This window comes from Aulonocara stuartgranti (assembly GCF_965226115.1).
Source record: "Aulonocara stuartgranti genome assembly, chromosome: 15".
Lineage (NCBI taxonomy): Eukaryota > Metazoa > Chordata > Actinopteri > Cichliformes > Cichlidae > Aulonocara > Aulonocara stuartgranti.
This window is the reverse complement of record NC_138951.1, coordinates 26,677,046-26,704,056: the sequence shown is the minus strand read 5'-3', so window position 1 is coordinate 26,704,056 and position 27,011 is coordinate 26,677,046. Positions and strand designations below refer to the sequence as shown.

Genomic DNA, 27,011 nt, shown 5'->3' with positions numbered 1-27,011 from the left:
GGATTTCTATCAAATACACCAGATGTTCTGCTATCCTCACACACTCCGGCCTTTCAGCCTGAGCTTGCATTTTCCTGCTTCTTCCTTAATTCTGAGTTAACCAAATGTTCCACTGCACTAACTTTGGCTTTTGTACAGGGGTGCAGTCTGTTACAGTATGTATAACCTCAGTAAGTATCTGGGTGCTTTACATAGTACAGTCATGACTGAAGGACAAACAGTCATAATAATGAATTGCACAGCCTGACATGCTCAAAATGTTAAACACTGAGATAAATGTGATTATGAGGCAAAGGTAAGGTTTATAGTGAGGCTGGACTCTGAGGAAGGAGAGAAGGACTTGTAGAGGCAGAGAGACCGAGCTGAAAAGGATGTGCAGCAGGTGAGAGTGACTCCCTCCCATGTGAAGGAGTTACTAACTATCCTCGACCAACTTATAAAAGATGTGAGAACATCTTATTTTGCTGATTTGATTAACGACAAACACAATCCAAGGTTATTGTTTCACGCCATCAGCAGACTCGTCAGTCTGCTGTTCACGTCCTGTTCTTTGACTTTAAACCAGTTTCCTCGACAGATCTTCTCAATATAGTCTCACACATGGACGCTGTCATCCTGCCCAGCGGTCATTATCCCTCCTAAATTCATCAAAGGCGTTATGCCTCATCTCCCTCAGATTCTTTCTATTATGAATCAATCCTTTTTATCTGGCTGCCTTCCAGATTACAGCTAGCATCTTTGCTCTGCTGTAAAACCCTACTTAGATCCCACTGTTTCAGATACTCACAGGACAATTTCCAAACTCACATTTATTTCTGAAATCCTTGAGAAAGTCTGTCAGGTCGTTTATCGTTTAAATTCCAGTCCGGTTAGAGATAAACCCACAGCACTGAACCAGCTTTATTGACTAAGGGTATTCTAATACAATCAGATAAAGCTGAGCTTTCTATTTTAGTCCCGCTCGACTTATCTGATCCCCTGCTGATCTCAGTAGGCGCCCCCATTCCCTGGGCCTGGACCCCCACCAAGGGCAGGGGGTCCAGGCCCATCCAGACCGGGACCCACAGCAGTAGCACCACCAAGCCCCACAGAGCCCGGGGCTCTACTCCCACCCCATCATCCAATTATCTTCCGGACTACATACAGTGGGGCAAAAAAGTATTTAGTCAGCCACCGATTGTGCAAGTTCCCCCACTTTAAATGATGACAGAGGTCAGTAATTTGCACCAGAGGTACACTTCAACTGTGAGAGACAGAATGTGAAAAAAAATCCATGAATCCACATGGTAGGATTTGTAAAGAATTTATTCGTAAATCAGGGTGGAAAATAAGTATTTGGTCACCTCAAACAAGGAAAATCTTTGGCTCTCACAGACCTGTAACGTCTTCTGTAAGAAGCTTTTCTGTCCCCCACTCGTTACCTGTATGAATGGCACCTGTTTGAACTCATCATCTGTATAAAAGACACCTGTCTGTCCACAGCCTCAAACAGTCAGACTCCAAACTCCGCCATGGCCAAGACCAAAGAGCTTTCGAAGGACACCAGGAAAAGTATTGTAGACCTGCACCAGACTGGGAAGAGTGAATCTACAATAGGCAAGCAGCTTGGTGTGAAAAAATCAACTGTGGGAGCAATCATCAGAAAATGGAAGACATACAAGACCACTGATAATCTCCCTCGATCTGGGGCTCCACGCAAGATCTCATCCCGTGGGGTCAAAATGATCATGAGAACGGTGAGCAAAGATCCCAGAACCACACGGGGGGACCTGGTGAATGACCTGCAGAGAGCTGGGACCAAAGTAACAAAGGTCACCATCAGTAACACACTACAACGGCAGGGAATCAAATCCTGCAGTGCCAGACGTGTTCCGCTGCTGAAGCCAGTGCATGTCCAGGCCCGTCTGAAGTTTGCCAGAGAGCACATGGATGATACAGCAGAGGATTGGGAGAATGTCATGTGGTCAGATGAAACCAAAGTAGAACTTCTTGGTATAAACTCAACTCGTCGTGTTTGGAGGAAGAAGAATACTGAGTTGCATCCCAAGAACACCATACCTACTGTGAAGCATGGGGGTGGAAACATCATGCTATGGGGCTGTTTTTCTGCCAAGGGGACAGGACGACTGATCCGTGTTAAGGACAGAATGAATGGGGCCATGTATCGTGAGATTTTGAGCCAAAACCTCCTTCCATCAGTGGGAACTTTGAAGATGAAACGAGGCTGGGTCTTCCAACATGACAATGATCCAAAACACACCGCCCGGGCAACAAAGGAGTGGCTCCGTAAGAAGCATTTGAAAGTCCTGGAGTGGCCCAGCCAGTCTCCAGACCTCAACCCCATAGAAAATCTGTGGCGGGAGTTGAAAGTCCGTGTTGCTCGGCGACAGCCCCAAAACATCACTGCTCCGAGAAGATCTGCATGGAGGAATGGGCCAAAATACCAGCTACTGTGTGTGCAAACCTGGTAAAGACCTATAGTAAACGTTTGACCTCTGTTATTGCCAACAAAGGTTATGTTACAAAGTATTGAGTTGTATTTTTGTTATTGACCAAATACTTATTTTCCACCCTGATTTACAAATAAATTCTTTACAAATCCTACCATGTGGATTCATGGATTTTTTTTTTTCACATTCTGTCTCTCACAGTTGAAGTGTACCTCTGGTGCAAATTACTGACCTCTGTCATCATTTTAGGTGGGGGAACTTGCACAATCGGTGGCTGACTAAATACTTTTTTGCCCCACTGTAAGACAATAGACACCTAGGTTGAGTTCATTCTCCACCTCTCCTAATCTCTCCCTCACCTGCAGAGTGAACTCCTGAAGAACAGAGACCTGCAAGGATGTAACAACCTCCCCGCCATTTGAAGGGACCCTCAGTTCTGCAAATGCACCAGAGGCCCCCCATGCCAGGGCTGGGCCCCCATGCACACACCCATCCACAACCTCGGTGACACACCACCATCAGGACCCAAGCCCCTGAGGCCCAGCCAGAGCCCCAAGCCCCCAAACCTGACTACCAGTCCAGTAACCCATGTCCGCCAGCACAGACTCTCCCCAAGCTCTGCTGCAGTGTAAGTTCTCATCACTCGTATGTAGAGTCCCACAGGGCTCAGTCCCTGGACCAGTTCTGTTTTCTTTACATACATTACCCCTGGGTCACCTATCTAATGGTTTTAATGGAATCTCCTACCACAGCTATACAGATGACACACAGCTATACTTTTCTGTAAAGCCCAGCAACCTCGACAGCGTCTCCTGACTCAACAAATGCTTCTTTGCCATTACTGAGTGTATATATTCAAATTTCCTCCATCTCAGTTCCAGTAAAACTGAGGTTCTAGTGCTCGGCCCAGACAGCTTCTCTAAGGAGGTTAGCCATTGCTTTGCCCCCTTGCCAATAACATGAAATCATATGCTAAAAACTTTGGAATCATCTTTGACTAACTTTTACTCTCACACCTCAGAGCTCATCCAGTTTTTCCTTCAGAAATATTGAAAAAATTGCACCCATTCAATCATCTGGAAGCTGTAGTTCACTCTCACCTTGATCATTTTTGATCGAAATATCTGTAGAAGCTGGCGAAGGCATGCCTTCACCAGCTTCTACAGATATTTCAGAATTCATGTTGCACAATTCATATTAATTTAAAATCTACTTTAAAATTCTGTTACCAACATATAAATGTCAACACGGACTCGCCCCTGCTTATCCAGCAGTCTCTGAAACCTTGTCACGGCAGCTGGCCTCTGACCCTCTAACCAGGGGTCTTAACTGATTTTAAAACCAGAGAAGATTGTGCTTTTGTGGTTTTTGCAATCAGGATCACTGTTTTTCATTTTCTTTCATACGCCTGCTAAAAACTCATTTTTATAGGTTAGCTGTGCCTTAATCTTTTCCACTTAATTTTCACCCATAGTTTGCAACCCTGCATAAATGCATGTGTGTGTATGTTGAAATATGTATATTTATCTTTAATGTGTGGCATTTACTGAAACTGTGAAGCACTCTGCAACTCTGTGTTTTGAAAAGTGCTACACAAATGCGGGCTGTAGGTTGGTGAGGTTTGTTGTACGTGTAACAAAGATGATCTTGGGCGTGAGAGAGACGGAGAGGTTAACTTTATGGATATTTATGTTTGTGGTGGTGAATGCTGAACTCTTGCCTCACCTGGTGTAAGTTTTTTTTTTTTTTTTTTGTTAGGTTAGCTTTTAGTATACTTTGAACTTGGGCCAAACCTACTTTCGTTACCTAAATTTTTTTTTTTTTTTTTGTACATAAAATTATTATAATCTGGTGTACTTTGATGTTGTTGGGTACTTTGGGTTGTTGGGTATTTTATGATATTTTATACTGTACGCTGGTGTACCTAAAATATGAAATCTGGTCTTTCCTTTGAATTAGGTTATGGATATCCGTTTGTTACATTAGGTATATATTTTATAGATTCCTTGGGTACCTAAACTGTACCTTGGGTACTTTGATCCCGTCCTTTGGGTACGTTAGGTGTACTTTCCTTTCATTCGGGTACTTTCGTTTGTTATACTCCTGAACACTCAGTGACTGGACTGACACACACAGGTATACCTTCATACATCAAGTTACTTTCTGGAATGCTCAGTCATTTTGCACAACCCACTGTCATTGTTTTGCTTTTCTACTGTGCTGTCTTGTGTCTGTATTGGCGTGCTTTGTCTGGTGTTGCACTGTTTTTGTTTTATTCTTTTATTCTTTTGCAATTGTTCTGCAATTTTTGCACACTTGCACTGTATGTAGTGCTGTCTTTATTGTCTGTTATATTTAGCACCAAAGTCTTGGAGGAACACTGTCTCGCTTCACTGTGTACTGTACCACTGTACATGGTTGGAATGACAATAAAGCCACTTGATTTGACTTGAAGGAGGTTGGTCCAGACGACACTTATGCAGGTATGGGGAGGTCTGGGAGAGAGGGTGGTGGACTTTTTAATAGTCTGTTTAAAAAGTACAGCACAATGCTGGAAATTGAGCGGATGATGGAAATGAAGAAGACGTGTACCAGTTCTGAGTTTCGAGAACATGGTGATGTGCAGAGCTGAAGGAAGTACAGCGTGATGAAAACACGGGAACCAGGTGTGTAAGTTAGGTTAAGCAGAGGTGAAGAAGAGAGTGCAGGCTGGGTGGAGATGGGGGTCGGGGGTGATGTGTGATGAAGACGCGTTGGAAGTGAAAAACACACTGGGCTTAGAGTGCGGGTGTTTTATTTTAAGTCATTTTAAACTAACAGGAAACTGCTGTCATGTGTGCTTTTATCGTAGCAGCCGAGAGCGGAAGCGGCGAGCTGGCTTTGGCACGCTTGACGGGCGGTGGACTGCGATTGGCTGCCTTGTCTCCGTGCCTCCTGCTGTTGTTCTGATCAGATCAAGATGGCTGCTGTTGTCGGGGATGGAGAGTGAGCTCAGGCTGACATCCGAACACAGGCCGAGGACACGCGCACCGACCCGCTGATCTACGGGAGCCAAACCCCGGACCCGGACCGCCCGAACTCACTCTGATTCTCCGTTGAAGGTAGAGGGGCTCTGCTCCCGTCGCTCTCTCCGCAGCATCCTCCCTGCCATCGATCGCTGTTTGATTGACACGTCGCCGGATCGGTCAGAAAAATCAGATTAGGGTGATTCGGTTTGATTTCCGCCCCGACGGTAAAACATAAAATCTGAGTGCTACCGGTGTAATATGGGGCTTTTTGCTGGTTGGTTCGGGGGTGGTGGGAGGGGTGGGGGCTCCGGGCGGTGAATGGGTGAAGGTTATCCCGGTTACCGCGGGAGATAACGGCGCTGTTAAGGTGACATGGCGGCGGTGTTTCACCGGTAATGAGTCCGAGAGTCCGCTGCCCTCACCGGGACCAGCCGGGCCGGTCAGATACACCACTGCACGGAAACATGGCGGTTTCTTCATTTACAGTGTGGTTGTTATTATTAACACTGGACCCGAGAGAGTCAACATAATAACATAAATCATTAAATGACGTCATCAGGTACCTACTTATTCAGCTTACAATAAAACCTGATCAATCAATATAACTACAGACAAAAAAAAACTCCGCAGTTAATCGATCATTATTATTGTGACTGGATTAAAATTGTCTGATTTATCTACATGTATTTATTTATCTATTATTTATTTGTTGCTGGTCCTGAGCAGTGGGATTATCGAAGACGTCACTGTTAGCACATTAATGAATTCTGTGACATATTGGAGCTGCTCCTCAGACACAGTTATTGTCTGCTCTTCAGTATGAATCCATAAAGATTTCAGTATCTGTGACTCTGCTCATGCCGGCATCTCAATCTTTGTTCTGGGACTTTGAAGCAGCTCTGACCTTTTTCTGACTCTTCTGTGTGACCTCTGGCCTCTAGACAAACTGTCCAACAAGCTCCAGTTTTAAAATTTTATTTGGATGTTACAGATTAGCAGATCTGTGCCGTGCCCCTCAGTAGGCTTCCAGAAGCCAGCGAATGAGGAGAAATGGGTTTTAGTGTAAAAGAGGATGAGTTGAGGTGTAAAAGTGAGGATCCACGACTGGAGAAATCCTGGAACATATTCACCTGGGTTGTTTTTATCCCTCGGCTCCTGGCAGAAAGCTGTGGGCGTGTTTGTGGCTGATTAGAGGGAAACGCTCGCTCATGTGGACAGACCTCAGGCTGTCTGTTCATGGCGGTTTGTCCGTTAGATGATGACTTCCTGTTTTATCAGGCATAGAGCAGAGCCGCCAGCAGATCTCAGGTCAGCTTGTTTCAAAGGAAACTGTCTTCAGACACTGGCTGATGTCTGCACCACAGAAATGTCACAGAGATTTAAACAGGCTGCAGCTGCCTCTCACTAAACCTGCCAGCGCCTCCTGCAGGCTGCTCAGCTCCCGAAAACCAGGAGAAAAACTGACACTTCAGTGTGATTATTGACAAACAGGAAGTACTCAAGTACAGCTAATTGCTTTTATCAGTAATTAAAATCTTCTTTGTCTCATAAACTCAAACAACAACATGCAGAAACACGTCTTTGTCCTTTAAACAGAATTCAAATAAAAACTAATGATGAGGGAATGAGGCGGTGGTGGTGGTGGAGTGGGGGAGCTACGGGGGCAGCTTGATTTATACCACAGGACGGCATGTTTCTGCAGCAGGTTCAAAGGTCACTGTTTGGCTGCAGTTAGAGGAGCAACAGCTGAGTGAATCTAAGAGTTTCATCTCAGAAGTTCAGCTCAGTTTTACCCAGCAGGCCAAGCATTTCACTGCCGTGTTTGTTGTGTCAGCAGGGGGCGCCGTGAGAGACCGCAGACATGGACACTACCACGTCCATCAAGATGACCACGCTGGCCATCCAGAACCTATTCAGCTACGTGGAGGAGGAGAACCTGTCCGCCCTGAAGGCTCACCTGGATCGCTTCAAGGAAGTGGATGGACGCAGTGACGTATGTAATTGCGCTGTGATGGTGGCAGCGCTCGCTTCACAGTCAGAAGACATTTTAGAGCATTTGAGCACAGATATCCCTCCTTTAACTGTATTTAATGACATTCATGTTCAGTGTCATTGTTTGTACTGTAGTTTTTCTTTGAATTCAGTTCATTAATGCTGTTGTATTATATTATTTTCATTTCTGGTCACTTTTTATTTGACTTTTATTCTTTAGTGATTTTTACCTTAGTGCTTGTTTTATTTTTCTGGTTTGTTTACCTGTTTGTTTGTGTACTTGCCTATGTGTGCAGAATGGTCAGACTCCTCTGATGCTGGCGGCCGAGCAGGGCAGTCTGGAGATCGTCCAGGAGCTCATCAGGAGAGGAGCCAATGTCAACCTGGATGATGTGGTGAGCGAAACGAGTGCTCTGTCACCAATGAGGAAAAAAAAACCTCCCCCATCCTCCGGTGCTATGGTTGCTAGGAGACAGGTGGGCAAGTTGGCCGGCTCCTGTTTCCATGGTAACCTTGTCTGTGTGTATTTTAGGACTGCTGGTCGGCTCTGATCTCCGCAGCCAAGGAGGGTCACGTGGAGGTGGTGAAGGAGCTGCTGGAGAACAGCGCCTACATCGAGCACAGGGATATGGTGGGAGCAAAGCCTCATGGGAAATGTCGTGCAGAGAATGGAGTAGCTAAACCGAGGGTTAACGTGTGTGTGTGTGTGTGTCCCAGGGTGGCTGGACAGCTCTCACATGGGCTGCTTATAAAGGTCGCGTGGAGGTTGCAAAACTGCTGCTGGAACACGGGGCCAACCCCAACACTACAGGACAGGTAACACACAGACAACACAGGTAACACACACGGACGAGAGAATTGATTTTGGCAGGAAGATTTTGTTGTGTTTTGGACGGTTTCAGTCCACAGTGTTTCAGTGATGGTGCTGACATGTCCTCCTGTGCCCCTCGCAGCAGTACAGTGTGTATCCGATCATCTGGGCCGCAGGTCGAGGACATGCTGACATCGTGAAGCTGCTCCTGCAAAATGGAGCCAAAGTCAACTGTTCAGACAAGGTGAGGGGGCGAGAGCCCAACAGAGAGCACACACACCTGCATGACCTGACCTGAAACAGCAAGAAACCACAGGAAACAGTGCAACACAACATCCGACTGACATCAAATAAATTAATCTCTGTGGGCTCGAGTGAATCGAGAGTAAGAAAGTAAAAACACCTGCACAGGAAACGTCCTGCAAAATAACACCAATACAACAATAAGTAGCATGATGGACAACAACAGGAAGTGACACAACACAGGAGCACACACCAAACACTATGCCATATTTCACAATAAAGCAGCTCAGAGAGGTGTGTGTGTTTCGTGTGTGTGTTACAGTACGGGACCACCCCTCTGATCTGGGCGGCGAGGAAAGGACACTTTGACTGCGTGATGCACCTGCTGGAGAACGGTGCTGACGTTGACCAGGAGGGGGCGGTACGACCTTAATCACCGTCACCACCTTCATCATCACCATCACTGCTGGCATGCCAGAATAATACGCGCCCACCTCTGTTAACTACTTCCTGTCTGTCCCCAGAACTCGATGACAGCACTGATCGTGGCGGTGAGGGGCGGGTACACGGAGGTGGTGAAGGAGCTGCTGAAGAGGAACCCCAACGTCAACATGACCGACAAGGACGGGAATACGGCACTGATGATCGCCGCCAAGGAGGGCTACACCGAGATCGTCCAGGATCTGCTGGATGCCGGCACCTATGTAAACATCCCTGACCGGGTGAGGCGCCAACAGGCATCGTCACATGACACACGCGGTTTCAATAACAGGGAAACTAAACGGCGTCCTGTGTGTTCCAGAGCGGCGATACGGTACTGATCGGAGCCGTGAGGGGCGGGCACGTGGAGATCGTCAGAGCTCTGCTGCACAAATACGCTGACATCGACATCAGAGGGCAGGTGAGGTTTTGGAGACACATTTCCTTCATCACATTGGAAACAGTGAGTTCATTTCTTAGCTCATTAGATGTTTATGAACATGAAAAATCTTTCCCATTTCCCAATTTCACGCACGCTGCAGTCAGACTAACACAGATGATATTTTATAAATGTGTCATCATTACTTAATTCAGTTGCAGGTTTAGGTTTGATTGTTTTGGCACTTGGTGTCCTCCGCAGTTTTGTCTCTGTTTTGATTTGCTGGTGTCTTCAACATTCTGATGAGAAGGACGACTGCTGTTACTCTGCGAGCATTCAGTAAAGAAGAACTTGAGGATCGGAGCCAATCAGATGCAGCGTAAAGTGATGTTGCTAATGTTATCTCTCTGCTCCACCTCCAGGAGAATAAGACGGCTCTTTACTGGGCCGTGGAGAAAGGAAACGCCACCATGGTGAGAGACATCCTGCAGTGTAACCCCGACACAGAGACCTGCACCAAGGTGAGAGCCCAGCACACCTGAGAACACCTGTCTCAGAGTAGGGGGTGGGGTTCTGTGGTTAACCTGAGTTTTGCTTTCAGGATGGAGAGACTCCGCTGATCAAAGCCACAAAGATGAGGAACATCGAGATCGTGGAGCTACTACTTGACAAAGGAGCAAAGGTGTCTGCTGTGGACAAGGTGAGAGCCAGATAGACTAGGGGTGGCTGTGGCTCAGGTGATAGAGCAGATGACCTACTTATTGGAAGGTTGGTGGTTCGATCCTTGGCTTTCTACATGCCAAATATCCTTGGGCAAGATACTAACCCCAAGTTGCCCTCCGATGCGTTCATCGGAGTGTGTATGTTGGTTAGTTTGCACTTGAGTTTAGAAGTGCTTTTATGAATGGGTGAATGAATGAGGCATGTTGTATACAGCGCTTTGAGTACTCTGGGAGAGTAGAAAAGCGCTATATAAGAATCAGTCCATTTACCATTTACCAATCAGTCCATAGACACAAGCATCACGTGTATCTACCTGCCCTTCAAAGTAAAAGCAGGTTTAAATATTTAGCTTGTTTTTTAGTCTGTAGATTTGTCACAGAGTGAAATGAATGAACAGGTTACAGAGGACCTGATGCTGACACCTGTTTTCACAGAAAGGGGACACTCCTCTCCACATTGCCATCCGGGGGCGGAGCCGGCGCCTGGCCGAGCTCCTCCTCAGGAACCCCAAAGATGGTCGCCTGCTGTACCGCCCCAACAAGGCTGGAGAGACGCCGTACAACGTTGACTGCAGCCACCAGAAAAGCATCCTGACGCAGATTTTTGGAGCACGTACGTCTTTTTCTGTCTCACCTCATAGTGGGCCTGAACTGCACGCAAACGCAGTGTTATGGTTGATGTTTGCTCAGCTTTGAGTCTCTTCGTCACTCCTTCAACCTTTAAATGAACCTGGGCCGATCTCACTGCTGAAACTTAAGAGTGAATCAGGTGAAAGAAGCTGTAATTGGAAAGTATGAAGTAATGAGGCAGCTTTACATGGTGCTTTGTGTTTTTGTAGGCTGCGGCTGCTCAGGGAGCCAGACTGGATATCCTCAGCTTGTTACACATAACTGGATCAGTCTGCAGTCAGAGATCAGAGTGTTATGAAGAAATCAAAGCCTGGCCTCAGTGCACAGCTCACAGTGATAACATCCTCGGCTGAAACCAAACTTCTTAGTTTTTCTCATATTTAAAAGTTGTGAGACTGTTTCACTATGTGGATCATTCTAAACAGTATCCCTTATAAATGTAGACCTCAAAATAATCTGCAAAACTTTCTCAAAAAGATAAGAAGATAACCCCCCTTTTAATTCATCCTGACCAAAACCAGCTTCGTAAAAGGTAGGCACTCATCAACAAACACGCGTAGACTACTTAATTTAATAGACTACTCATGCAGTAAAAACATTGAAACCACAATAATGTCTCTAGATGCTGAAAAAGCGTTTCCAGTTAACTGGAAATTTTTATTTTCAACTTTGCACAAATTTGGTTTTGGAAACTCTTTCATAAACTGGCTAAAATTATTATATAATTCCCCAACAGCTTGCGTCAGAACAAATGACCAAACATCCTCCAGCTTCTGTCTCCTGAGGGGTACCTGGCAGGGATGCCCACTCTCCCCTTCACTGTTTGCAATTTTTATCAAACCACTAGCAGCAGCTGGTAGTTTGGTCCTGCCTTCGCTATTGTGGTTGATGTGGAGGTAGGGATTGGCTTAGGCATCTGGAGAGTCCTTAGGGACATGTCTGTGAAGGTTCTCAGTCATCCAGGTCATCGTAGTTTAAGGAGCTTGGAAAGAAAAGCGTCTGGACTTCTTTAAGTTGGTTGAAAACGTTTCACCTCTCATCGGAGAAGCTTCTTCAGTTCTAGGGTCAAAAGGTGGAGAGTCCCAGATTTAAGCCCTGTGGGAGTGACCCCCCCAAGGGGGACAATGGACCCCCTAATGATCCTCTACCTAATCACATGAGCCAATGTGTGAAAACGGATGTAGGTCACAATCAGCCAGAGTTTCGGGTGAGCTCATTGTGAAACCTAGCCCCACCCCATTAAGTGATTTCCTGAGGTCACATGGCCTGGGATGTGAGTGGGCGTTAAGGCGTCTGGGAAGGGATCTCAAAACTGGATTATAGATGGCAGAGAGTTGGTGTCGTAAACCCCCGCCTCTGTTCAAAGATGGTCGCTCACAGTGGACATAGATGGCTTCTTTCACTCCTCTTTCAAACCATCTGTCCTCTCTGTCCAAAATGTGAACATTGGCATCCTCGAAAGAGTGTCCTTTATCCTTAAGGTGCAGATGGACTGCTGAGTCTTGTCCTGTGGAGGTGGCTCTTCTGTGTTGTGCCATGCGCTTGTGAAGTGGCTGTTTGGTCTCTCCAACGTAGAGGTCTTGGCATTCCTCTCTTACTTAGGGACATTTTCCCTGGAGGGCTTAACCCGGGGGTTGTGGTCATGAAATGGTTAGGGGGTGTGGTGGCTCTTAGATGGTGTTTCCCTCGTGACTGCGTGCTGCAGGGCTGGGGGAGGGTCTGTGCTGGCAGACGTAGGTTACTGGCCTGGTAGCCTGGCTGCCCTGGGTGGGTCTGGGGCAGGCGTGGGGGCTTGGGGTTCTGGGGGTGCTCTGCCTCCGGGCTGGGGCCCTGGCTGGACCTTGGAGGCTTGGGTTACCACCACGGTGCAGGGGAGGCATTCCCCCTCTGTCCCCTTATGGCCACTTGTGCCTCAATTTTATTCCACACATCCACATTATCACCCTCTCATAACACATACATATAGGGCCTTGGGAACGGGCACGTTATACAGCGTCCAGAGGATGGTCTGTGTATTCAATGTCACCTCGGGGCTGTGCTGACACCTGCTGTTCTCTGGCAGGAAGCACCATGCCCTCCCGTGTTCTAAATGCACTTTAGAACAACACGCAGCAACACTACACATCAGCAGGTGAAGGGATGTATGGGGTCTTCACACACCCCTGTTCTCTGCTAGCCATCAGGGCGGAGGGGCTGGGAGGAGGTGTTGACCGTCCGATTGGGGTCCCGGATGCGGGGCCTCCCTGCTGCTACGGAGCCGGGGGCGGTCTGCTTGTCTCCATCCCGGGGGAAAGGGTAACATCTCCTGGGTCTAGTTGCTTTCTACGGGCGAAGGTACCTGGACCCGGGGTATAGAGTATGTTTGGGGAGTGTGATTGTGTGTACAGTGTCCATTTGTGTCTGTCTTCCCGTTGGGTGAGTGCTGAGTATTCGTATATGTGTGCATGAGGGTGGGAATGCAGGTTTGTGTCTCTGTGTGCCTGTTCGTCTGTGTTTATATGTCAGGTCGGGTCTTAGACTGCACCTCTCTGGGAACATCTCAGGCCCTCCAAGGTATGGAGGCCTATCTATCCTCACCACACTGCCTGATGTGTTTCAGTGCGTTGGTGGTTCTTGGTGTCCGGGGCTGGGTGCTCAAGTATGTACCAGCTCACTCCCGGTGGCTGCGTGGCGGGGCCTGGTGCCCGTGGCTTGGTTGGACCTCTTCCGGAAAATAAAATAAATAAATAATAACACCAAAGGTCGATCAAATGGACCAATACAGCAAGGCTGTGATGATCCACTTGGTAAAGTAAATCTATTGGGTATCCTTGTTGGCCTTCAGACAATTTTGATGGCTAAAGAACCAAATAGGACAGTCAAAAACAAAAAAAACAAAGATGAAGGAAAAACTTGTAGTTTATCTGCAATAAGAGCTGATTTATGGTTACTGAATGCAGAGTGAGTGAATGAACAGTAAAGTATCATCAGCATATTGACATATTTACACCCACTCACAGGAAATAATGTCATGAGTAGAAAATGAAGTTCAGAAGCTGCAGGCTTGAGTTCCCTCTGCACTCTCTGCTCATTCAGACTTGGTGTTTGCTGTAAATTGATACAAAGAGTGAAATCAGCCACGCTGGGACTGCTCCGCAGGCTCGTGTTAATCGATCAGCTCATCTTACCAAAATCATTCTGACTCCAGAAATCTGATTACAATGCCACAGCAGATTACTTTTATCTGTTCTGTCCTCAGGGATCCTCAAATCAAAAGAATAAAAGACTCTCTGTGTCTCCACCCCCTCCAGGTCACCTGTCGCCCTCGGAGACGGACGGTGACATGCTGGGCTACGATCTGTACAGCTCGGCGCTCGCCGACATCCTGAGCGAGCCCACCATGCAGCCGCCCATCTGTGTGGGTCTGTACGCTCAGTGGGGCAGCGGCAAGTCCTTCCTGCTCAAGAAGCTGGAGGGTGAGTTCGTGTTCGCCACGCTCGCCAGGCTCACCACGCTCGTTACACTAAGGGTACACCTGGCCAACACGTACTGACACTCCTCTTTCTCCTCAGATGAGATGAAGACTTTTGCTGGGCAGCAGATTGAGCCGCTGTTTCAGTTCTCCTGGCTCGTTGTCTTCTTGTCCTTGCTGCTCTGTGGCTCCATCGCCATCATCCTCGGCTTCAGTGTGGACCCCAAGCTCGCCATGGCGGTCTCCCTCAGCCTGCTTGCCCTGCTTTACCTCTTCTTTGGTGAGAAACGCTTCGATGTTATGCCGCACGTTAACACATGACCTCCTGTACTGCCACCGGTGTTCACATAACCTTTTACATTCTGTAGTGGTGGTGTACTTTGGCGGCCGGAGGGAGGGAGATAACTGGACGTGGGCGTGGCTGCTGAGCACCCGCCTGGCGCGGCACATCGGGTACCTGGAGCTGCTGTTGAAGCTGATGTTCGTGAACCCGCCGGAGCTTCCGGAGCAGAGCACACGAGCGCTGCCCGTCAGGTAACGCCACCACATAGGGAGGTCATGATGTCACAGTAATGTCACGCTGATGTCATGATGATGTCACTTGTCTCCTGCAGGTTCCTGTTCACAGACTATAACCGGCTGTCCAGCGTTGGAGGAGAAACATCGATGGCCGAGATGATCGCCACGCTGTCGGACGCCTGCGAGCGAGAGTTCGGCTTCCTCGCCACACGACTCTTTAGAGTGTTTAAGACCGAGGAGACGCAAGGTATTGCATCACGTCCTGTCTGGCAGCCTGCGCTTCTTGAGGTCACCTGACCCAAGTCCAGTTTGGCTCAATCTCTTCTTCTTCGGTGCTCTCAGGTAAGAGGAAGTGGAAGAAGACGTGCTGCGTGCCGTCCTTCATCCTCTTCACCGTCGTGCTGGCCTGTCTCGTCACCGGCATGGCGCTGCTGGCCATCTTCAAGGTGGATGGCGAGAACCGGACAGTGAACGCGGTGCTGATCGCCATCGGCAGCGTGGTTGGCCTTGCTCTGCTGCTCAACTGCAGGACGTGGTGGCAGGTGACCGACTCGGTGCTGAACTCGCAGAGGAAGAGGCTCCACAGTGCCGCCAACAGGATGCACAAGCTGAAGAGCGAGGGCTTCATGAAGGTGAGGAGAGGACACAGTCTATGGAGCGGCGAGGGGGTCTCCTTGAGCCTGAGGGTCTTTAGTTTCAGTGTTTTTAATCCTCTGATGTCTCTGGTGGAGGGAAACAAGAGGCGGGGGCAAGGGTGTAGCTCAGGAGTCTTCCTGGTTCTGAATGAGCCCTTGAACGTAATTGGCTGGTTCTGCACACAGGAAAAAGCTTCATGTAGCTTGTGTGCTGTGGTGAACTTTCAGAATAAGAGCATGGGGGTGGTCATTTGAGTTTGTTAGTGTGAGCTCAGAGACTGAAGAGTCTGTCTGAGCTGAATTCTGATGCTTCTGCACACTTTCTCCTGCAGGTCCTGAAGCACGAGGTGGAGCTGATGGCAAGGATGGCGAAGACGATCGACGGGTTCACGCAGCACCAGACGAGGCTGGCGGTGGTCATTGATGGGCTGGACTCCTGCGAACAGGACAAAGTTCTGCAGATGCTCGACACGGTGAGACGCTCGCACGGCTTCATTCAGTCAGTGTTTTTAAAGATAACGGAGCAGAAGCATGGACACAGTCTGACCTCATCGTCATCTTTAACGCAAACGTTAGCTGTGACATCACAGCCTTAGTCAAGCTGAATCGTGTTTTCATTAGATGAATGTGATCAGTCGGAACAGCTCAGCTCTCATCACGTGGGTCAGATTTACTTTGAAAGGGCAGAAAGTTGCCTCAGATGGTCAGTGTAGGCATGTCCCTCCTGCAGGTGCGTGTGCTGTTCTCCAAAGGGCCCTTCATCTCCATCTTTGCCAGTGACCCGCACATCATCATCAAGGCCATCAACCAGAACCTGAACAGCGTCCTACGCGACTCCAACATCAACGGGCACGACTACATGAGGAACATCGTGCACCTGCCTGTCTTTCTCAACAGCAGGGGCCTCTCCAGCGCCAGGAAGATGTGCACTGCCACGCCCACCAACGGAGACGTCACCACCGCCGATGGTATCCACACACACAATGACTACGTTATACGAGACTTGCAGTTACATCGCTTTTTATCGTAGCCGATTAATGAAGCGTGCAGGTGACATCAGCAGCCTGTTGTCACATCCTTCTGCTGTCACGTGACCGCGTCTGCTCTGAAATCATGTTCGATGAAGTCTCACAGAGATTCACTCAGATTCAGTCTGGACCTGAAAATAAACCTTCGGTTTTATTTTTCTTACTAAGATAAAAGTATGAATTAGAGGAGCAGGAGTGCAGAGGCTATTCTGTAATCCCAGAATATCTGCACACATCATACTCACCTCTGTCTGTGGTTACAGAACGACATAATGTTTACATCTGTTTGTGTGTCAGCAGGGTGGCATGAGGAGCTAGACAGGAAGCTGTCTCAGCACAGTCTGGGAGAATTAACCAAGTTTGGCAGCAAGACGACGCTCAACCGTCGGGTGAGTGTGTGTGTGTGTGTGTGTGTGTGTGTGTGTGTGTGTGTGTGTGTGTGTGTGTGTGTGTGTGTGTGTTAATCTAATGACTTGTAGGTGGTCTCATGTTTCCTCTGATTGAATTAAATCCAGCTGCTTTTCAGGTTTTAATTTGAAAAGGGTGTGATGTGATTAGATGTGATCAGGTCCGTTTATTGACTGTGTCAATGAGCTGCTGTTTCTTGATTGACAGCTTGTGTAAATATACTCTATCCCTTGTGCGTGTGGTCATGTGACCTGTGTGGTGCACTTTGCAGGAAACGTACCGGCGCCGCCAGGTGCAGCGCTCGGTGACGCGTCAGATGTCGTTCGACCTGACGAAGCTGATGGTGACGGAGGATTGGTTCAGCGACATCAGCCCACAGACGATGAGGAGGCTGCTGAACATTGTCTCCGTCACAGGTGACCTCCATCACCTTCATTATTAGCAGGACACGGTCTGACTGCCGTCAGCCCGTCTGCCACTTCCTGCTGATCTTGTTGGTTCATTCCAGTATTTTTCATTAAAAAAACATTTTTATTATTATTATCATAATAATAATGCAGTTTTTAACCCCGCCTGCTCCTGTCCAGGCCGTCTGCTACGAGCCAATCAGATCAGCTTTAACTGGGACCGCCTGGCGTCGTGGATCAACCTGACGGAGCAGTGGCCCTACAGGACGTCCTGGCTCATCCTGTACCTGGAGGAGACCGACGGAGTCCCTGACCATGCCACGCTCAAGACCATCTATGAGAGGTCAGAGGTCACCCTCCCTCCACAGGTGTAAAACGACACTGGGTCAGCTGATCAGTGTGTCCTCTCTCCCTAAGAGTGTCTAAGAACATCCCAACCACAAAGGACGTGGAGCCGCTGCTGGAGATCGACGGAGACGTGCGCAGCTTCGAGGTCTTCCTGTCATCACGGACACCTGTCCTTACAGCGAGGGACATTCGCACCTTCCTGCCTTGCACCGTCAACCTGGACCCCAAACTCCGTGAAATCATTGCAGGTACGAGTACTGCTCAGTACTGCTGAAAATACTGCTCAGTGTATTGCTGACTGTACTTCCTGTTGCTCTCATGAGCGTGGCGTGATTTGATGACATCATCAGTTTGAGATTCCTCCACAGATGTTCGCGCTGCCCGTGAGCAGATGAACATGGGCACGTACCCACCCCTGCCCCTGCAGGAAGCTCAGCCCCGCCCCACATCAGTCTACAGTCAGGTGTCGTCGACGTGCTCGCCCTCCGCGTCCTTCACCGGGCCTTTCAACCCACCGGCGGGGGGCGTGGTCTCCCCGCCACCTCACAGCAGCTACTACAGCGGCATGGCCAACACACAGCATCCCTTCTACAACAGAGTGAGTAAAGGTCCCGCCCCTGCCCACACCTCATGATGTCATTGAAACCTGTAGGTGGCTGAGCAGCAGGTAGCGTAGCGATGTCATCGGTTCACGTGACGACTGTCCCGCCTCAGTCCCTTTCATCGTTTGTGTTGTTTTGCTTGATTTGATTTCATTTCCTGTTTCACTGAATCCCTGCTGTCTCACACAGCCCACTGATCAGCTGACAGGCTGCCGTCCAGCTCCGTAGAGTAAAAGGAGTCGACAGAAAGCTTCACAGAGAGTTGAATAAAGTTCAACTTTCAGCTAGCTTCAGCTAATGATGATTTTTTTATTTTGAATGCGTCAAAAGTTTTGACATCATAACAAAAAAAGCACAGAAATACAAACAGAAACGACAAAAAACACAAATGTTCATGAAACACATTGAAATAAAAATTCAAAGTTTCACATTCCTGTTTTATTCTTGTCAATTGTCTGCTGACGCTGACCGGGTGTCAGGCGGCAGGGATTCGCTCTTTGATTTGACAGGTTTTTTTATGTTTCATCACATCCACCGACATTATTTAAATTTTTCACCTCCTCCCCCTCAGCCATATTTTCCCCACCACCTTTACCAGCTGCCACGCCCACTCGTGGCTTCCTTCCCACCACACCTCCATCCACGACCACCTCCTAAAAGCTCCTTCAGCAGGGATGCCGCTGCTCCCGCCGCTCCTGTAAGTACGGCTGTAGCTGGAAGCTATGACTCAACATGAACGTTTTTAACAAGTTTCTATTTTTCTGATATTTCGTCTTAAAATGTGAAAAAATAATGAAACTTGTCTGTTTTCAGTTTTTGAATCTGAAACTTAAAATGTTTAGTTTTATTACCTGGTGAAGAAGAAACATAAAATATTTTAGAATAAAATCTTTTCGAAACTCCGCCCACCAGATGTTTGTTTGCTCAGAGGTTTTCCTCTAGAAATCTAGAAAGAGTCTAAGTCAGAGTTTTAGTTTTCTTTGCTTGTGGTCTGTGAAGGCTCCTCTGTTTTCCCCTCTTTTACTGCTGCTGTTATTCTCCTCTTTGGTTTCTGGAAACACTGAACCAGTGGCGGTTTCTTAAAACTGTGCCTTCAGTAGAAATCATTGTGCTGTCCTGTCGTTCATCTGTGTTTCCTCATGTTTTCATCCCCAAACTGTCTGTCTGTCTGCAGTCTAAGAGTTCTTCTTTGAAAAGGAAGCAGGTATTTAACCTTACCTAACATGACCCTCCTTGTCTCTTTCCCTCCTTCCTTCCTGAAGTGTCCACAGCAAGCGTCCGCGTGTTTTGGTGTTGATCGCTCTCGTTCAGCCAGCTGACAAATCGGCCTCAGAAGTTTTCTATGAGGTTCTCAAGGATGTTTCAGACACAACAGGTTCCCACAGGAACACTTGAAACATAACAAGTGACTTTTTATGAAATACTTCGCTTCACAACTGAGCATGCTCTGTTTTTATTTAAGGAGCAAAATTTCTGATTTGTAGTTACAGTGAAATGAAAAACAGATCCAAGCATGAACATGAGCCAGTGATTGAGCCGTGACCGATCTGAACTTCAGCCGGACTTGAGCCGGATGCTGTGGACCAAAGGAGGAAGTGTTCCAACCACTACAACCCCCCAGCATGCACCTTGCCTCTACTAGCATGTGGCTTCAAAAAGTAGTAGTGGCATAGATCAAAAATTTGTTGTTTGATCTATTCAGAAACTTTAACTTGACTTTTGACCCCTCACTGCTAACCCACACAGCTGCTCACCACCCCAAACTCCCCCAGCCCCACCTCTGCATGGTGAAAAAATGTCCTGACTGTGAGTTAAAGGTGCTCACAAAGCTTTAAAACATCTGTTGGACAGTAATTTTCTGTACGTCATTGGGGACATTTCTGTGTTTCAGGCCACGTTTCAGCAAAAAGTTATCTTAAAATTAAAAATTGGCCTAAAAGAAACAGATGAGTCCTGTGCTAGCTGTGCTAAGTCACGTGACATGGTTATCCAGATCCAGATAAACTGTACATCAGAGGTAGTACAAAACATGGACGTAGCTTCTGGGTCCAAAAAATAAAGCAGTCACGTGTGCCTTAAACTGTTTTGGATTTTATGGCCGCCAGGAGGTGACACTGTAAAATTTCTTCTGGTTCTATAGAAGTCTGTGGGATGACCTCTGACATTTATAAATACCTTCCTTATGTTGCTTAGTCTCTCATATCGGGTCAAAACAAGGTTATTCAATAAATTTTGGTCATTCTGAGCATGAGAGAAAATTTTCCAATTATGCATGATGATTTTCAGAGCTGCTGCTCTTCCTCACATCTGATTTCTAAAGAGCAAGTTAACAGTGGTGAAGCTGATCAGTGGGCGATCTCACAGTGGCTACATCCGTCTTTTACATGTCTGTCAGGTGTACTTTTACCTGAGTTAGCGTTTATGTTTTTAGTCTGGTGGAGTCACTGAAGAGAAATGTTGAGCTAAAAGCATTAAGCTCAGGTTGAGACTTTAACCTGCCAGGATTTGGATGAAGTTTCTATTCATCTCACAGCTGGATGTCACATCTGAAAATAATGACATTTGTTATTAAAATCTAAAAAATGTTGGATATTTTTCCCTGGGAAATATATCTGTGTTCAGGGCTCCGCCTCCGTTGCGTCTGCCACTCCGCCCGTCCTCCTAAGCTCCATGACCACAGAGGCTGTCTGTGAGCGCGTGCGGCATATGGAAGGCATCGACCAGAGCATGATAGGACAGTACACCGCCACCATCAGGAAGGTCAGTGACACAACTTCACAGGAAAGCAGAAAGCCAGGGACCTGAGACTGAAATACAAATGTTTTTCATTTTCAGGCAAACGTTAACGGCAGAGTTCTGTCTCAGTGTAACATCGACGAGCTGAAGAAGGAAATGAACATGAACTTTGGAGACTGGCAGCTCTTCAGGGCAACGGTCAGTCCAGGCAGTGAATGCATTAATAATAATAATAATAATAATAATAATAATAATAATAATAATAATAATAATAATAATAATAAACTTTATTTATAAAGCACACTTAAAAACCAAGGTTATGCCAAGGTGCTTAACAAGTAAGATAGAGAATAGGTGGAGGATAATAGAAATAGGATCAAAGTAAGTATGCAAGCAGATAACTCACTGATACATAGGAAAGCAACAGGTACAGAGCAAACAAGAATTTAAATGAGCATAAAAGTGCATGATATAAAAGAAATATTAACTAGAGGGAAAGGTAAGATTGAATAAGTGGGTTTTTAATCGTGATTTGAACAGTGCAATGGAATCAGATGCGCGGAGGTCGAGAGGAAGGGTGTTCCACAGTACCGGGGCAGCCAGAGCAAGCGCACGGTCACCCCGGGACTTCAGTCGAGATCTGGGTTGGGTCAGAAGTAGTTGAGTGGCAGATCTGAGTGTTCTAGCAGGAGTATGTGGTTTGAGAAGTTCACTAAGATAACTTGGCGCTAATTTATTAATAGTTTTGAAAGTAAGGAGTAATATTTTAAATTGAATACGGTACTTTATGGGCAGCCAATGCAGGCTAGCTAGGACAGGAGTAATATGGCAAAATTTCCTGGTACCAGTCAAAAGGCGGGCTGCTGCATTTTGGACTGTTTGCAGTCTAAGAAGAAGAGAAGAGGGAAGACCGTAGTACCAAGAGTTACAATAATCCAACCTGGAGGTCACAAAAGCGTGAATAAGCTTCTCCAGGTCCTCATAATGCCTAGCCTTAGAGATAAGGCGCAGTTGGTGGAAGCTAGATCTCACTACAGCAGACACTTGCTTATCGAGTTTGAGCGAGCTATCCAGCAGTACACCCAAGTTACTGACATAGTCACAAGAAAAGCTAGCAAAGGAACCCAGGGCAGCACAGAGTTGGGCACGAGGGATATTACTGTTGAACACCACAATCTCAGTCTTCTTATCGTTTAAAACGAGGGAATTACTCAGGAACCATTCTTTGACCTCCCGCATGCATTCTTGAAAGTAGTGCAGGGACACAGCAAGGTCATCAGTAAGTTCAAAATAGATCTGTATGTCATCGGCATAACAGTGGAAGGCGATATTGTATTTTTCAAAGATTGCGTCTAGAGGGAGCAAATACAATGAGAAGAGAATAGGGCCTAAAACTGATCCTTGAGGCACACCACAACAGACCGGAGCGGAGGAAGAGGAGAAGGTGCCTAAGTGAACTGATAAGGATCTATCAGCGAGGTATGATTTAAACCAGTCGAGGGCAGTGCCTCTAATACCCAGTGTGCTCAAGTCTTAGTAATAAAATGTTATGGTCCACCGTATCAAAGGCCGAAGAGAGGTCCAGTAAAACTAGGACCATAGAGCGTCACTAATGCTAAGAATATCATTAGCATTACTGACTAATAGCGTAAAATTATCTCCATATAGGTGAATTTTCTAAAACAGAAACCCTGTAGCAGTGGAAAACCAAAAAATTGGGGTTTATTAAAACAGTTTTCAGTGACCTGCAGCAGCTTTTGGGTTCATTTCCACATAAAACACATCTTGGTTTACTGCTATGTAATGACTTAAAATAAGATCCACCTCCTCCTTCCTGCTGAAGGTTTTGGACATGCGTCACATTGAGAGCCAGGTGCTACATGAGGAAACTGCCAGCGAGCAAGGTAGCGTCATTGGCGGTCACATCGAGCCAGTAAGGCGAGTGATGGCTCCACCCCACGCTGGCGCCCCGAACACGGATGCATCACCAATGTACAGCTTCAACCTGAGCTTCGAGGAGCTGAGCACGGTGGGACTGGATGACCCGCAGCGACACGGAAACATGCCGTGGATGGTAACTATAGAACATGTGATCTGTGATGTCAGATGTGAGGGGTCTGATGCTGAAGAATGTTGTTTTCTGTCTGTCTTCAGGGTGGCGCTCACAGAACCGCCAGCATGACCAGTCTGAACTCGCAGGAGTCCTCCAATGACATCTCCAAGCTGACGGACAAGCAGCAGGCAGAGTACCGCGATGCCTACCAGGAATACATCGCCCAGATGGCCCAGCTGGAGTTGGGCGTCATCACTGGGGAGAAGCCCATCCAACCACAACCGGGACAGTTCATGACATCATCATCTGAGGATAAGAGCAAGGATGGCACCGAGCAGGATGGACGCAAATCCTTCAACAAGAGGAGCAGCAGCAAACCGGCAGCGGACAACACTGACTTTGCTTCCAATGGTGAGGCGCTAGATCCCATCAGAGAAGAAGACGAGAAGGGTGACCACGGGTCTTCCAAGTCAGTGCTCACCCGCAAGTCCTCAGCTGAAAGAGGCGGGCTGTTCCAGGGCGCTGCTGATCTCAAGCTGAAGGCCAGTGGTGGGTTGCGCTACCAGAAGCTGACCAGCGATGACGAGGAGTCTGAAGAGTCGGATCACGCCCCCCTGCTGAAAGATGGCAAGAAGGTGGTGGACCCCAAACTGCCCGGCGGTTCACTGGCGCTGAAAGGGAAGGACTACCTCTCTGATGCCATGCTGGACAAGAAAGACTCGTCTGACTCTGGCGTGAGGTCCAATGAGAGCTCGCCCAACCACTCGCTGCAGGACGAGGAGGCGGACCTGTCGCAGCTGGACAGGGCCAACCTGATTGAGCTGAATGAAGAGAGCCTAGCCCGGAAGCGTGGCCTTCCCAGCAGCCTCAGCGGCCTGCAGGACCCGGCGGTGGCGCGCATGTCCATCTGCTCCGAGGATCAGTGCAGCCTGCTGGCGAGCAGCCCGGAGGAGAGTTGGCCGTCGTCCAGGAGCTACAACCTGAACCGCACGCCAAGCAATGTCACCCTCAACAACAACACCAATGCCCAGCAGGCCAACCGCGCCCGCCAGCCCCCAGAGGGCTCCACCTCCTCCAACCCCTCCTCCTCCACCTCCTCCACCAGCGAGGTCATCATCCCCCCGAGCTCCGGGACCACCACAACCACCACAACTTCTACTCGGCCGGGGCCAAACAACGAGAACGTCAGAGTGGTTCACTTGAAGCGTGGCCTGAAGCCCGGAGACCCGCCGGAGATCTGCACTGTGTCCTCCGACACTGTCACCTTCGGCGAGGAGCGTGAGAGCATCCTGTGACCTCACAGCGAGGAGGGGAAGAGCGCCAAGGGTCCACTGAGAGTCGCCTTTCAACTTCTGCAACCAATCAGGACTCTAGAATGGTTTGACGAGTTTGACGAAGAAAAAAAACATTTGATCAGTGAAAAAGAAAAAAAGCTAAATTTGACTGAAAAATTATCAAAAATCTGAAATTAGGAAGAAAAAATATGTTTAGAAGTTTTGGACTTTAAATCTGAGCAGAAGAAGAAGAGTGGCTGCTGGAGGACCTCAATTTCAGTGTTAATGGTAGATGTTTGTGCATGCTCACTTGTAGTCCGTAGGTAACATGAAGCTTCGTAGAGACGTAACGTGAAGCTGCTGCATGTCGTTATTGTCCTGCTCTGATGTGATTGGGCGCTTCCGGCCTGTTTACATCGTGACAGAGTTCATTATTGATGCTTATCGTTCACGCCCCTGAAAGCGATCGCCACTGACATCGCATCCAATTGTTTAACAGCGAGAGAGGTGACTTCCTGCTGTCAGAACACCACAAACTAATTGGCCAATTAGAGACAGACACCTAACCTATTTAGGGTCAAACCAGCCAATGGGAATGATCTGGTGTTTCATCAGTTAGAGCAAGGTTTCCATGGTGATACAAATCACCAGCTTCCTGTGAGTCCAGAAACATCAGCAGAGCTTCCTGATTGTTTAGTAGAATATCCTTCAAGGACCAATCAGGAGAAAGAGTTGGAACAACACCTGCTCTAACTGATCAAACAGTGAACTAGCACCCTGAGAAATTACCTGGACAGGTGAGCGCAGACTTCCACTTCGCCCCCTGGTGATATTCAGCATTACAAATGGGTTATTCACCCATTGCTGAGGTGTACTGCAGTCAGTTATAATCAGAAAAAAACCTTGTTAACTATTTTGCAATGATCTTCGTGAACGAGTATTTAATCGGCTTTTTGTGTTTGGTGTCACACTGACGTGGTGCTCTTACAGTGAAGTGAATCTGTGATCATGTCGTTTGGTCTGAAAATCTTTGAAATCATGGATGAGTTTAACGTCCTCCAATCATCAGGAAAAAAATTCTGACCAATCAGCAGTGAACGTGAGCTTTGTCGGACATTTATGAACGACAGGAAATGAAAATGAAGATACCAAAATTATCCAGATATCTTAAGATTTCAGAATAAAATAACAAAAATAAATGTTTCCTTCAAAATAAATAATGAATAATATAGCTGTTTTCAGTGTTAGATTCTAAAAGCATGTTTCTGTAACGCTGTCGTTTGTGTCTCGCGCTCTCAGTGATCATGTGACCTGTCTCAGGACGAAGTTAATGGAAAAAATGTTTCTGTGAACTAAAAATAAAAAACCTGCATGTTGAAAGTATCAGAGTACATTTATTGAACAATGAACACAGTAGTGAGCATTTTAAATAAATAAATATTTTATTTTGTTCTGAACACTTTTTAGGAACTTTTACAGGAAATTGGACATAAAGAAGCAAAAACAAATATTTACAGTTTCTAAAAGACATTTTTTATTTTTGTGTGTTTATTTTTTTATTTCAGTATTTCATTTGGATTTTTTAACTTTTGGCCTTCCTTAGTTTAAAGGGAAAAATCCAAAAACTTATGCTAGGTTTCTTATTTTCATTTTACAGACCCTATACTTTTTTCATTTGAGTGGAAAAATATTTTTATTAGAATTAATGTTTAAAAATATTTTCATAAACTATTTACATTTCAATATTTTAAAAGTTTCAGCCGTTACTGGACAAAATGTCTGTCCCCACGAGTTTGAAGACATGTCTGAGACTCAAAATATGGTTTTAGTGTCAGGGTTACAGTTAGGTTAAGGTTAGGTTTAAGCTCAGGGTTAGAATTGGGCATTCATGTTGACTGTTAGGGTTAGTGCATAGGGGAAGTATTATCTCAATTAGATGTCCCCACAAAGATATAAAAACAAGTGTGTGTGTGTGTGTGTGTGTGTCCTGGTTTGGATGTTCCAGCTGGATCGGAATGCTGTTACCATGGGTGATAAGATGCCAAACATCTGCCTCTCCTGCAATCACATGACTCTGATCCGCCTGGACTATAGCAGGAAACAGCAACAATGAAACATGGTAAACATGTTGATGGTGAAGATGTGATGATGATGAAGGCTGTTCGTCCTTTGTCTGTGGAGCTGAAGGATAATTAAAGTTTTTAACAGTGCTTTATTTAAAACTGCAGTTCATCAGACAGTCTGAAGCTGATTAAATGTTAAATCAGAGACGTGTCAGCAGGGGGCAGAATTTGCTGCCATCACATAATTCCCACAGTGCTGAGCGGCCCATTGGATTGTGACACAGACCTGTTTTGACCTTTTATAAATGCCTCAGAGTCTGTCAGACACATGCAGGGGAGGGGGGATGTGAAGGAGATTTGAGCACCCGCCCTTTCAAACATCTCTGCACGGCCCTGGAGTCTGTACTGATACATCTCTGGGGCATGACTAGCATAGACTGCTAACTATTGTAACTATGGCGACGCTCCATGATCTGCCATTATTGCAAAAAATGGTCCACAGGAGTGACTGGAATGACACAACTCTCCCCTTCATTGACTCTAATTTGAGCCAACCAGGTAAAAGTGAGGGTATGATGTGAAATGTAGGAATGAACTGAACCAAATGAGCCTGCTGATGTTCATCAATTACTTCCTGTGAGGAAATAAATCTGTTGATGTCTCCACTTCACAAACAAATAAGCAAACAAACATTTGTGGCAAACAAATCTAAACCATTAGGATAATTTTAAAAAGTTGGACTTTAAAGACTTTATTTTCTTCACATATTTAA

The 27,011-nt window shown here is 46.9% G+C and overlaps 1 protein-coding gene across 10 annotated transcripts; it reads left to right on the top strand.

Annotated features, from left to right (window-relative positions):
• Positions 1–4,968: 4,968 nt before the first annotated feature.
• Positions 4,969–25,559, top strand: kidins220b (kinase D-interacting substrate 220b). Of its 10 annotated transcripts, XM_082504454.1 has the most exons (31): positions 4,969–5,116; positions 5,302–5,551; positions 7,296–7,451; positions 7,747–7,845; positions 7,983–8,081; positions 8,168–8,266; positions 8,404–8,505; positions 8,827–8,925; positions 9,029–9,226; positions 9,307–9,405; positions 9,786–9,884; positions 9,965–10,063; positions 10,521–10,698; positions 14,006–14,170; positions 14,267–14,446; positions 14,535–14,700; positions 14,781–14,932; positions 15,028–15,317; positions 15,653–15,793; positions 16,051–16,288; positions 16,646–16,737; positions 17,028–17,172; positions 17,344–17,506; positions 17,581–17,759; positions 17,880–18,109; positions 18,685–18,810; positions 19,288–19,317; positions 20,736–20,873; positions 20,949–21,047; positions 22,693–22,923; positions 23,004–25,559. In XM_082504454.1, the coding sequence occupies exons 3-31, from the start codon at positions 7,320–7,322 to the stop codon at positions 24,195–24,197; spliced, it is 5,262 nt and encodes a 1,753-aa protein (XP_082360580.1). In that variant the 5' UTR covers positions 4,969–5,116; positions 5,302–5,551; positions 7,296–7,319; the 3' UTR covers positions 24,198–25,559. The 10 variants fall into 10 exon arrangements, 9 of the variants coding, with proteins under 9 accessions (XP_082360580.1, XP_082360582.1, XP_082360579.1 ...); XM_082504456.1 differs by lacking the exon at positions 4,969–5,116 and having other exon boundaries at positions 5,168–5,551; positions 16,649–16,737; XM_082504453.1 differs by lacking the exon at positions 4,969–5,116 and having other exon boundaries at positions 5,168–5,551.
• Positions 25,560–27,011: the final 1,452 nt, after the last annotated feature.